Source organism: Etheostoma spectabile, chromosome 7 (genome assembly GCF_008692095.1).
Source record: "Etheostoma spectabile isolate EspeVRDwgs_2016 chromosome 7, UIUC_Espe_1.0, whole genome shotgun sequence".
NCBI lineage: Eukaryota > Metazoa > Chordata > Actinopteri > Perciformes > Percidae > Etheostoma > Etheostoma spectabile.
This window is the reverse complement of record NC_045739.1, coordinates 6,330,896-6,344,692: the sequence shown is the minus strand read 5'-3', so window position 1 is coordinate 6,344,692 and position 13,797 is coordinate 6,330,896. Positions and strand designations below refer to the sequence as shown.

The window sequence follows — 13,797 nt, the reverse complement described above, 5'->3', positions numbered from 1 at the left end:
CAGATGAATAGAGTACAAAATTGACAAAATAATGAATTATGGTGTGGTGAATTATATATAATATAAGGTTTAAATATAATGCAACAAAAAAGAAAAGTATAACCAGTATAACTTATAACCATTTTAACTTCTGTATAAACTGTGATATGTATCCGTTTGCTCCAGGACTCCAGCTACAGTTTGATGTATCACTGATACTGAATGAAATATTTGAAACAGAAAACTACATTTTTCATGGCAGCACCGTCACATTCAACAGATATTAAAGATTAGTCTTGTCCATTAGACATTTTTGGCAACTTCGGAAACACTTGGCTCTCTTGGTGGAATTGGGATTCATGGGTTTGAAAAGTCTTAACCACTCAACATGAGTTTGTTGGGATGGGAAGAGTCTGTGGGATTAAAGAGGTTGAGTACAGTAGTGCAGTAAAAGCAACTAAATGTACTTTGTTTCCTTACAGTTCTGATTCATGCTCTTGTATAACATGCTGTAACCTTTCATTTAAGCAAAATTGTGCAGCCTCAAATCATGGAGTACTATCAGCGCTGCTCTGATGACTGTGAAATTAGACCACTACAGCTCTCAGATCAGTGTGCACAACAGAGCACTGACCTCAACACACATGGTGAGTAAAACACAGTGAATTCTTGCTCCAGTTCTGAGGTTGGTTTTTTTCATTGACACACATAGTTCAATCTGTGTACTTTTATCTGAAATTGTGCAATGAATGTTATATTAAAGTGACAGATGGCCCCTCCACATAAAGCTCTTCCTTGGCCGAACTAGAGCCCTCACATCTTTATCTCTGTTATGGATGCCTGTCACGACTCCGCTGGATGGAGTTTAAAACTGGCAACAGTAGGAATATGGCTTTACAGTTCCTTCCGGGGGATGTGCATTGACTTTAAGCCGCTTGAGATTCACTCATCTGCTAAATGACCATAAAATCACATCATAGAGGATGCTATTTCGCACCCACTCATCCAGTGTTGTAGATCTTTCCAGTGCCAAAGACATAGTCTTTTCTTTGGTAGCCAATATCAATACAATGCACTCAGTATAAGATTAACTCACTCATTGCCCCAGTCAAGCCGTACAGTGATGTGCCGCTTGATCTCACGAGTCTGGTCCTGAGCGAGGTGACCCTGGATCAGCTGCCGACGCAGGTCGATGAGCTCATTCATCACATGACGCAGCTTATGAAATAGATCCACCTTGTGTTTCTATTGGAGCAGCCAAAAAATGACTTGGTTAAGAAATGTGATTTCCTTCTTCTGCAGCATTTATGTAAAGGTTAAGAAATATTATAACTGTATAGTAGTAGGCTACAACTACAAAGCTGGAAAGTGAGAAAAACAAGAGTGTACATAAAGGTGGTTTAGACTTTGATGATTGATTTTGCATTCAATTAAGGTATGATTAAGACAAATATCACGTTCTAACCCCTTCTGCCAGCCAGTGCAAGTAGCAGAACAAATACTGAAATTTAAAGCCCACTGCTTTTGTTAATGAAACAAAAAATAAATTCCTTTTGCAAGTCTACTTTTACCACCTCATGGTAATGCATTTCATCACCATTTTTCTAAGACCAAGGACAACACCTTTAATTCCGACACTTTCTGTTATCCCTAATGGCATGACACGCCCACATTATCACATTACCACCACCAGGTTTGTTTACATAAATGCGAATATTAAGCACTGCCACTATGCCGATGTAAATTTAATGAGGATAAACACTGCATGTTCTCAAAGGCTGCTGAAAAACTAAGATTTTTGTCAGGGTTGATAAGCCCTTACGGGGCTAAATACGTACATTATAACAGATACGCAGTTATGCTTAGGCCATTGCTCCCCGAAGTAATACCATGACTTAATTGGCAACAATTAGATAAAATGTATTAACATCTTGCCAATGCTACATGCTATTATTGTGGATGCAACTGTGGCAACATGGCCCATATCACACAGGGGGTGAGCACCAAAACGAGCACTGTTAAATCAGCGCTTCACATTAGTTGAGCTTCAGAGGAAGTTACATCACCACATCAATGCCACTGGCTCCTTAGTTGCTCAGAGCATGAGCAGTCCTCAGTGAGAGGTTATGTAAAAACTTGCTGCCAGCTCTACAACAAATCCACTCAGCTCCAAACTCCAAACCCTACCAACCTCTTCAGCCTGCCCCCTCAACACATAGCAGGATTAAGGATGCTTTAGGTTTCCAGTAATCACTTTTAGCCAGCAAGAAAAGGCTGATTGAAGGTGGCGAGCAGAGCTGGATCTTAAGATGATGTAGAAACTATGAGAGGCAGGCTTAAATCAATCAATGGCTGAATGACACAGCATGAAATTGCAAATGACAGATCTGTAGGCCATTATCTGTGCCCAACCCCCATTTTTTCCCCCTGCATAGATAGTATATGAAAATGTAGGGTGACAGTCAGAACGACATGCTATGGGGAAATATCTTAAAGAGCTGTCACTGCATACTTTGGGCTGTATCTCTGTAAGCTGTTCACCATACTTTCTGGTTATACCAGGTGTCTAATTAGGGGAAGGAAAGAAAGACATACTGGACACGCTTATTCAACCATAGCCCTTTAAAAGGATACAAATCAAACAAAGATGAATCTAATTTCTTTTTGTAAAACCTGTTTTTCTCCCAACTCCCTTGGAAATTGGTAATGTTAGAATCAGTCTCACGTGTATTGCCTGAGGTATATTTTAAGATGAATGTGATGTATTATTATAGTGCCACTGACCACATAGAGCTGCTTCCACAATACCCCCCATTCCTGCAGTGTGGAGGTGGTCTCTGTGATAATAGGGTCCTCGAGGGGCACCACCGTCTCGCACAGCCTGCAGCAAAAGAAACATGTACACAAATGTGAGTCCACACAATCATGCACACATGTCACACCTTTGATTAATGTGGAGAAAAGTTTTACAATCTTTTTTTTAATATGGCATATTATGACAGTTACTGTGCTGGGCATTTGAGAAGGCGCATGTCAGAGACTGTGTTTTTATTTGGGATTGATTTACCCAAAACCTGCTGTTGTGGTTCAGGTACAGGTCAGCCATGGATAGAAACCATACAGGTTCAAGGCCTGATCATAGCTCTAATTCACACATACGGGCAATTTAGAGTCAACAACTAACCAAACTTGCATGTCTTCAGACTGTGGAAGGAAGCCAAAGAATGCAGAGAAACCCACGCTAAAATTGGGGGAACAAATGTAAACTCCACACAGAAGGGCTAAAGCTGTACCCTGGTTGACACCAGACCCTTCACAGTTGTAACTGAGAGTGGGTCTGGGGAAGGTTCATTCACAGCTCATTTCCAAAGGGGCATCACCAACGGATGCCGCTCAAAAGTCTCTGGGTGCAATTGGATAGTCCTTCATCCAATCAGACCAACGATCCGGGTGACGTAGCAGCAACAGCGGCATTAACTGCATCAACAAGTTGCTCCGCTTCAGTGGCCATCATGTTGAATGTAACCAAAACGCTGCTTGCCGTCGCTGCACTACTGTAATCATGTAAAGCCCGCCTCAACAGTTGGTGTCTCAAATTGGAAAAATTGGAAATGGGCTTGAGTGGACTCTTGGCCAGACTTGGCCAGACTGACATGCAAATCTCAAATTTGACATAGGTTTGTTAGGGTTTTCCCAGGCTACTAAAGCCAGCCAGTAGGTTCAAACCCGGAATCCTCTTGCTGTGAGGCGAAATGAGTAACTTGGTTCAGGGACTCGGTTAGTCCCCACGGGCAAGTAATGTAACGGATTTCTTCTGTTAAGTAATAAGCAATGGAATTACTTTTTTAAATGAATAGTATGTAACGTGTAAATGATTACATTTTCAGGTAACTTGTCAAAAACTGACAAATATTCACACATACAAAACCAGATGCCTTAATGTCACTGCTTCAAGTCAGCTTTTTAAAGAAGCTATGAAGTGACAAAGAGGTAACAGAGGAAGGAACAGAGGTAGTGCACATCCTTCCTGTGTGACCACACTCACGGGGAAACATTAAACCAAAGGTTAGATCTCTTGTGAAATTGTATGCTTTGCTCGCTAAGCTCTGGCCTATTCTGCAAAGAATCGCCCCTCCATAGCACATGAGTCAGGGTGATTGTCTGTGGCACGGATGCTTTGGGAGAACTACAGATATGCAGTAGGTGTTTCACCTCATTAACCTCATGAGACAGCACAAGTGCAGCTTCTCGAGCAAAGGAGTATAATAATGTTAATTTCCAAGCCTGCGCTTTTAATTGTTTGAGTGTAAACGAGAGTCCTCAAGCTATTTGGTAGCTCAACTGTAGGGTGGTGAAATAAAAGCAAACTCCCAGTCCACACTGAGCCACAGTTCCCAGTCTGCAGATTTAACATCCATGAGTTTAGGCTGATAAAGAGCTTTGCTGCCTGTTTTTGTCTTTTTCTTTATTCTGGCCTCTACACCCGTGGTCGGCTTTTGTGACGGAAACGGTAGATGACCGCCACTCACTTGTGTACGTACATACGTGTGTGTGTGTGTGTGTGTGTGTGTGGTGTGTGTGTGTGTGTGTGTGTGTTGTGTGTGTGTGTTTTGGTGTGTTTGTGTTGTGTGTGTGTGAAGTGTGTGTGTGTGTGTGTGTGTGTGTGTGTGTGTGTGTGTGAGAGTGAGAGAGTGTGTGCAAGCATGTCAGGAGCTGTCCCATGGAAATTGTCTTGAAGAATGGATCATCAGATTGTCATGCTCTGTCAATACTTATCTTATAAGTACTTTTTTTTTAAGTTGAATAAGTACATCCCTAATTATGATACTGTGCAAGCTCAAATCAAAACACTTCATCATACAACTCACCCTCTGTTGGTCACTGTGGATTTTTTCAAGTGGACATAGCTGACTGGGAAAATACCCTGTGGACAGAGAAGAAAGAGCAGAGATGATACTGAGTGGGACAGGATCACATTTGTAATCCTCCTGCTACATGTAACCAAAACATACAGTATTGTGTTTCTGTTATTAGGTAGAACGACCTAAACTGTGTGGAGTTAGGATTATGCAATACTGCTGGCAACACATTATATGTTGAAGGAAACGCAAGATCATTCCTTTAGTATTTAGACAATTTCTGCATCGCTATGTGCTGACATTTTCTGCCATGCAACGGAAAAAAAAGGATACCGTTTGCACCACTACAAAGACGAGAGGCAGAGTAATGTGCAGGAGCCCTATTGTGGCTTGGCTTAGCAGGGGAAGGGCATGCAAGACTGAGTGGTGCCAACCGCCACCCTTGCAGTTCATCTTTCTTATTCTAATCTGCCAGATGTGAAGAATTGGCCACAGTGAGCACAACTAATTCTCTCAGCACAGAGAGAGTACGGGGGCGACTGAATGTGGGCAGCAGAGTACATAACAAAATGGAGGGGTGTTAGTAAGAACTGTAAATAGCTGATGGGAGTAGAGAAGGACAGCATGTAGCCACTAACACCTACATATACCAGGACTGGACAGCTTGTGTGATTTAAAACATTAGAGCAGCATCACATAACACTTCAGCTTCTGACATTTTATTTTAAAGCAGAGTAGACCTATGAAATAGCAGAAAAATACCTGCCGCTCTCATGTTTCATGGTTCGGATGACTCTAATGTTTGTATTGTTGATATTTAATTCTCCAGCTCTGCTACAGGTTATAAAGGATGGAGTCCATAATAAACAGTCTTTACTAAACAATCAATCATTTGGGAAGCAGATGTGTCAGTGGTATATAATAACCACTTACTGCAGTGCAGAGTATTGATCTCTGTCAGCAGTGATAGTGTTGTATAATCAGAGTTCTGCACCTATGTTTTTTTCTTACTGAGCCGGATTTATCATAATGATGCTGCATGCACAAACTGTGAAGTGAGAGGTTTGGATTGAATCGTCCAGCCCCCCCATCTCAAATTGCTTTCTGCCTTGATGAAAGATAAAACAGTGTGTGTTGAGTCTGTCCTGCAGAATTCACTAAAGAAAACAATGTATTTAATGTTATGTTAATTAACCAACTTGGATTTAATTATGTTTATCGCATTTTTTGGTAAAATGAACGATTTTAAGATTACTGTTTGCACCATCTGCTGGCTAAAAGGAAAACAAAATTTGGATTTTCAAAAGGATTCTGCACAAGAGAGAAGTGTATAGAGTGGTGCATCCAAGATGCTCAAATAATCTCTAAAGTGTCATGCTACAATTTGAAATAAATGTTAGAGCTAGAGATAGTGTGCATGTAATGTGATACACATACAGTGTATCTCTTTTATTATATATTGTCTTTTCTTGTCATCACATTTGCTGTGTAGTTTTTTCCACCATTTGTAAATAATACTACATGTAGTGCTTTTGTGGTGTGTGAAGTCAAAACAACTTGGGTAAAACATGTCTTTATGAAAGCCCATCTGAAAATACATGTCAGGAGATTTCTATTTTTGTCTAATCAAAGTTCTATTCAATAAGTTAATCAGTCATTAAGGTCTTTGTTGTCTAGGCGAAGTTATTTCTGGGATGCTCATCTCTCACATCACATTATCATTCACAAAAATGCATCAGCCTCGTATAACAGCTTCATGTGGAGACCACTTTCTATTACAAGACAACTAGTTTTACAGATGTTTTGGCGACTCTTCATGTGTTTAAAAAAATGCTAGTTAACCTTATATAAAATACTGGTTGTCCAAATATGTATTTAGTTAATAGTCTGCTGCATTATTAATGTGCACATAGACATTTATAAATACCATATCCAAATAGTTTTTTTTGTCACATATGAGTCTAGTGATGTGTTTTGTTCACTATCAATTCATTTAAATGCATACTACTGTATGCAGCCTGCAGGAATAGAATTCTGCTGTTACAAAGTAATTACCTTGATAGAAGGCTTCTTGGAGGAAAAGCCTCTGTACCAACCTAAAGAAAGAGCAAAGTGCACATCAGAAAACCTGTCTTCCTCACAGTGAATCACATAACCAATGTACATAGTATGTGCCATTACATCATTTTACTAAGATGGTTGGTATCATGGTACAAGAAGTGTTCCAGCTTTTTTTTCCAACACCTCAAATCAGCTTGTACTTGAAATGACAATGTGAATGTTATTCTCTGCCATTATAACAATAGCTAACAGGGTTTTTAACCATATATTTTACTCATATTTACCTGTTAACTATAATAGTAAAAAATATTGTCTTCCCATGCCATTACTACTACTTACTACTATTACTACTACACTACTTATCAAACTTGCATTAGCTGCTTTGACTAGCCTAGCTTTTAAAGTGATGCTGTGGATAATGTAATCATAATAATAATGTTTACTTTAATTGTAATTTCTCGCAAGGGGAAATTACAATTTACACTCAGTTGTAATTACACACATCACACACACACAGGCCTGAATTACACACACACGCTCAGTACCTACACATGCACTAATGGAGAGATGAGTTGAATTGGCACCACTGCAGCTACCAGTCCACCGTATGGGGACTTGAACAAGTGACCCTACTCCCTACTGACTGAGCTACTACCACCCCCAATAGATACTCCATAATGGGGTATTGTTTTGGCCCCAACCTATTAAACATATTATGTGGCAGCAGAAACGTTAGAAGGGGTTACGTTAGTTAGCAGTTAGCTCTGCTACATCACTGAACCAGTGTGATGGATAAAAATAACATATAACTCTAGACACCACTGGCTGCACTGAAACAGCAATGTGATTACATTTTAACAAATGTTTCATACAATTATCTCAGTATGTTAGGATTAGTGTTGTTACTGGTATTTCTCATAGTTTGCAGTTTGTCTAGAGGTTTCAAGACCTTCATTGGTTCAAAATGAAACTGTGCCATCAAGTGCAGTTTAATCTGGGCTTGTGGTTAAAACAGTGTTGTAAGCAGGATTTTTAAAATACCGTGGGCTTAAAGCTATAGTGCCTAGTTTCTTTCGCCCCAATGAGGAATTCTAAGCAATGACAACACCACTGTTGTTGCATCCACATGACACAAGCCTTCTGTAATCATGCAGACACAGAGGATTTAAAAAACATAATGGACTCTTCAGAAGAGATAATTATCTATACCGGAGTTTCTGTGCTCGAAAGTCACCAAACGACACCATATTCTGAACATAGCCATACCGAGAAATACAGAGAGTTTTGTGGAGCTCATAGTCTTAATTAACTTTGAATCAACCCATTTGGCGATGGCTTGAATGTAATGGACGTTCGTTAATATAAAAAAAAGTTACACACTATAGCTAAGAAGGTCCAATATTATAATTATTTGAATTTGCCATGTTGTAGTTATCGATTTAGCTTCGGTTATGTTTTCTTTAAGTTTTATTTAAATGGTGCAGGTCTTTCAAGAAAATTCATGTGGAAATCAATAACTGCTTGTAAACTGAACTAAATAGACTAACTTAAATGTGGTTTAGAGCATAGCCTCTATTTTCCCTATAATTAGCACCAGCATAGATCATTTCTTCACAGGAATCTTTACAGGAGTTTATTAGCTAATTATAGAATAGCTAATTATGCAACATAAAGGCCTAAATGCTCTTTCAAGCCTCTGCTGAATGCAATGAAGTTTGACAAATACCAAATTATTTCTTTTTATTTTTTGGCCTAAAAGTATCCACATTTTAATGCCAGCAAAAAAACAAATTCCCATATAAAAAGGGGGACATTGAGGCCTTGGATGAAAATGACCACCACATAACAGTAGTGTCAACTTTGCATACCTGCATATCTTTATGCAGTACAGATCTGCTATAATTAATAATCAAAAACAATAACTGTTACCTGTTTATCAAAAGTATGCATTGTCACAGGTGTTCTGAGTTCTTTTACCTTCACTCTTCTCCAAAATCTGTACAGTTTCCCCAATCTCCAGGACCAGGGCCTGACATATTGATGACCGGAAGTTGCAGATCACTGTGCAGATAAAAAGAAAACAATCATGAGACAGCAGTGATGAAAAAATCCAACCTTTTAGAGAGTTGACTGTCATGAGATATTACAATACGGATAAAGATCAACGCTTGGTTTCATCTATGTGACCTCGGATTAAGAAAGGTGCCTCCCAACACTGTTGTGTCTCCACAGCATGTGCTTTGGGCTTGTAGAGGGGCTTTTAATAAGCTGTTTAATGCAAACATCTAAACAGAATGTCACACAGGAACCACCGCTTAGCAAACTGAAAACAAGCTCCCACCCTGAAGTGTGTAGTCATTTTAATAGGCAATTAATTCTTAAGCGGCCTAATTTTTGTGGAATGTTAAGTTAATTGAACTGTCTCCCAAAATAGAGCCCACACAAACTGCTAAGTAGTAAACACTGCTTTATCATAAGTCGGTATTAGCATAAATCTTCCATGCCACCTGCTTATGCAGCCTCACTCAGTCTTAGACCATACACATAAACACCCTGTGATTTACATTATTAATGCTTAGGGGATAGACGCCACAGTAAAGGCCTTCGTCATAGGAGGGCCTCTGGAGCCTGCTTTTTTACCTGTGCATCTCTGTAACATAAAATATACAAGCCTCAGTAAAGACACATGTGTTTAATAATGACAGGGTTCCACTGACGATTTCAAAAACCTACAAATGGTGGCCCTTCAAGGAGAGTTTGGTGTGAATCATTATGCTAATGAACTAGCCAGGGGACCCAGTGAGGGGGAGGAAGAGGAGGAGGGTCTTGGGCTCCATTGCCTGTTTGAGGGTAATAAGTGCTCAGTTCCTGTGCTTTTGTAACTATAGCAACAGATCATTTACAAACTGGAGGGATTTCTCCACTGTACCTGCTGCAGGGATCTGGGCATTTTAAAATGGCAAAGCTTATGGATGCTGCATGGCACAAGAGTTTAAATCAAGCAGCGTGTTGGGCATGTATTAGCGTCAGAGAGATGGATAGACTTAAAGAGCCATCTTGTCACCTTTTTCAGTCTGCCTCGGGCCCTTTTTCGAACCAGAGTTGAGTATTTCCTATGTGAGAGTGTTATTCTTTATGGCCTCTATTTCATTTGAATTGCAAAACCTGCACTCAAACCATTTGAAAATTCTTAAATCCGGAGGTCAGAACAAGATGAGCTTGTCATGTTTGAGAGAAATGGCCGCATCAAGCAGGTTCCTATTTTCATAGTCCACCCTCACAAAATCTCCAAGCTGTGTAAACACGCTTTCATTGTGTCTTAAAGATCCAGAGCATTAGCATATCCACAAAACCTAACCAAGCAGATTCATCTTTATACTTTAACATGTTGAACGTAGGATGTTGGAAGGACTGACAGGACCGGCAGTGAAAAATGTTGGCAAAAGCAAACATTTCTTCTGAGAAATAGTACATCAGTCCAGACTGTCCCTCTATTTACTTGCATTCAGTCCACATGGCATCTTATGTGTGCTATTGTGTAACCAGTAACTCACTTGTGAGAAGTATGGTGCTTGAGCCCAGGAGAAGGGTCCTGCTGTCCTCCCCTTTACTCTCACCTTACAACACCTCCATTATGACAAATATATATGTCTACTCATCCATAAATCAAACATCACCACAGATCTTGTAGGGGGGCCCACTAAGTTTGGGCTTTGGGTTGTCAGAACTTGTATTCCCTTCACTATGACGCCATGGCATACAACACTTGAATTCATCAAAGGTCTAAAAAGCTACAGCTCTTACAGTAGAGTTAAAAAGTGGCAACCTTACAACAAGATGATGGGGACTGGATTCTTTGAGTTATCTGGTTGTGACTTGATGGCAGCAAGGAGAAGCAAAGCTTTTTTTAAAATAATTAATTAAAAGTAGCAATATTCCTTTATTTCATTATGCAGAAGTTATGACATTGAAGTTTCCACTATCTATGGTATCACTCAGCGTGACCTAATACTGATAATCATAGGCAGAATATCACCCACCGAGTATCAGGCATCATAGTTCAGACTCAGGAGAGTGGACATAAACTGGAGCACAACTGTAAAATAAGTTTTAAAATCTTGGAAGGGAGCAGTGGCTGGTCTTGGTTCACACACTAGCATATACTTGCATCACATTAGCAACTCTAATACTATTCAGTTTTGAATGTGTTCAAGTCACGTTACTGTGACTTTGCTATCTGCCATATTTCCTGCACACCAAACACAACAAATAAAATTAAATCCGCAAATATCTCCAAGGTGACATTTTTACTATTTCCCTTGTCCACCCTTTACTTTCCGGTTTTCTGTCATGCTCTGTAATTTTTATGGTCAAGCCAAATCCAATAAGTAAGCTATCACTTCTTTTTAAACATATTGTTCTTTTACGACATATGAAGTGAGACATACATCACTTTCCACTGTAAATATTATTAAATGCTGCCATGTCTCAAAAAATGTTTTCTTATCTATATGTAATATAGTGAAGCCTAAACCACAGCATGTGTGACCTACTGACTGGCCTTGTATTAGAATCAGAGAGAGACAGGGGAGAAATATTTTGCAGAGAGGAGAGATGTCATCAAAATCCTGCCAGTAAACACCACTATGGATTATAAATTATCTGCTATTTTTTGCTAAAACACCTGAATGCCCATAGCACCAGTGCAGTGAGAAACATTTGATTAAAGAGGACAGTGTGCTCATCTATACTGCAGAACTGAAAATGACCTATTTCATTGGGTTTATTTCGTCTTTTTAGTTCCAGTCTTAACCATGACTGGTACAAGTGAAGCTGATCTGCTTACCAAGTTATTCCTTAAACCATTTCAGTAATGCAATGTGATTATGAAGACCATGAAGGTCCTCCTTGAGTAGTCCTGTCCCAGATCCAGCAAAGTTAAAATTTACACAACGGTCTTTGGGCTTCGCCCACTGAATCGTGTGGTTCAGCACGACTTGAATGCACATTCACTCACTCAGACAATTTACTGCGCTGAAATCTTGCTAACCTAGGGATTTCTGTCACAGAGGCAGAGGAGCATTTTACCATATCGGATTCCAAATCAGTGACACAGAAACTAGGCACGCTACACAGCTGCAGGGGTCTGTGTAGCTACGAGATGATGATCTTATCATAAAGCACTTTTAAATGAACATGTACATGACTATCACACATGGAACATATAAGTATGTTTATAGTGCTCATGTGCAGTTAAGGTACAGAAAACTACAGTGTTAATGAACTTTGTGAGCCTATGATTGATGAATCCAAGAAGGGCCCACCGATATATAGCTGAGCAACTTTCCACTAAAATCATGGCTAAAATCCACAGAGAAATGCTACGTAAATCTCTCTAATCCCACTATCAGTTGAACATTAGCTCTATCTCTCTTTCTGCCGTGAACACATTTGATCCTCGAGCTGTCCATTTTAGATAATGGTGGCCTAGTCTGCGTGATTATTTCATGTACTGCTACAGTAGTTTGCGCCTGAACAACGTCTATGTGGCCAAAGAGAAAGCCGGCTGACTCATTTCACTCTCTCTTATGTGGACAGGTACTGACTTACAGTCAGAGCTCTCTCCAAGAAAAGAGTAAAGAATATCTTGCAATATTGTTATTTATATAAGAAACATCCATCAGTGATTCATTTGCAAATAAGACATTTCAAGAAGACTTTAGAAGAATTGATTTAATGGCTATAATTTTGAAAATCTGTTGTCATTTTTTAAATTAAAATCCAAATATTTACAATTTACAAAATCACAATTAGCTTATATTTTGTTTGTATTGCATAATGAGAGTTCAATTTGGGGATACTTTTGACATGTTACCGATTAAATATTAAACAAGAAACAAAACACGTAATTTTAGATTAATTGGTGATTCAAATAATTATCAGTTGCAGTTCCAGAGTGGGAAAAGCTGGGCACCACCACAGTACACATACAATCCAGGCCTTTGCTGCCACTTTTCAAGTGATTACCAAACCAATATTACTTCCTGCATAAACAGACAAAATAATGAATAGGCAGCGATTCTAAGAAAGACATTAAGGTTTCATAAGGTGGTCTCCAACTGCTTCCTGTTTAAATAGGGCCCATTAAAACAGCACAGGAGGAAAAGAAAGGCCTGGCTTGCTGCTGACGGACCAGAGCTCAGTTTCATATTGGTGTATGGCAATATTGGTGACAGACAATTTACAGGCAATGACAAAATAAGCTAATAAGATAGGGAAATATGCAAAATGGTTCCAGTAATAACAAAAGATGAGGCGGGAGGGGAAATGTTAACAGGCTATTTATGTAAGGTGCTGTATTGCCAGTCAAAGTATAGCAGCGTGGGCTTCATTTACATGACGTTGGAGAAATATTGAACCATGTTGTTACGATATAATACGGCAAAGGGGGGGGGGGGGGGGGGGGGGGGGGGGGGGGGGGGGGTTGTACTAGAGTAATGTGGGCTGGTATTACAAGGTACAGTATGTACTGTGTAGGTACAAAGAGGCTCAGCTTCCCCGCATTTCAGCACCACGGACAGCGTCACCGCCACATATCAGCACCGTGGACAGCGCCAGGTCACTCTGCACTGTCTGACGCGGAGGCTGCGCCGAACTGTTGCTTCCCCCAGACAAAACTACTTCCCTCCCTGTTAAAACCCCTGATATATTTACGTCTGAAAACCCTGCAGTGATTATATGGTTGATAAATGGATGCGTGGATGACAATACAATCGACTGAATGCGATAAGATGACTGTACATCCACTATAAATGCTGATATAATGGCTCTCATTCGGCAGTAGTTATGATACGATCATGTCAAATGTAATGCCTCCAAACGAAGTGTATATTTGTGT

General features: G+C 39.8%; 1 protein-coding gene across 6 annotated transcripts in view; it reads right to left on the bottom strand.

Moving 5' to 3' along the window:
• Nucleotides 1-13,797, bottom strand: part of dock3 (dedicator of cytokinesis 3) — a 48,024-nt gene that overhangs the window by 32,525 nt on the left and 1,702 nt on the right. For all 6 annotated transcript variants that reach the window (XM_032521873.1, XM_032521874.1, XM_032521872.1 and 3 more), the window contains exons 2-6: nucleotides 8,877-8,960; nucleotides 6,894-6,934; nucleotides 4,848-4,903; nucleotides 2,764-2,860; nucleotides 1,076-1,224 (exon numbers count right to left, since the gene is read on the bottom strand). In XM_032521873.1, the coding sequence (XP_032377764.1) occupies nucleotides 1,076-1,224; nucleotides 2,764-2,860; nucleotides 4,848-4,903; nucleotides 6,894-6,934; nucleotides 8,877-8,960 (427 nt within the window). The remainder of the gene's footprint in view (nucleotides 1-1,075; nucleotides 1,225-2,763; nucleotides 2,861-4,847; nucleotides 4,904-6,893; nucleotides 6,935-8,876; nucleotides 8,961-13,797) is intronic.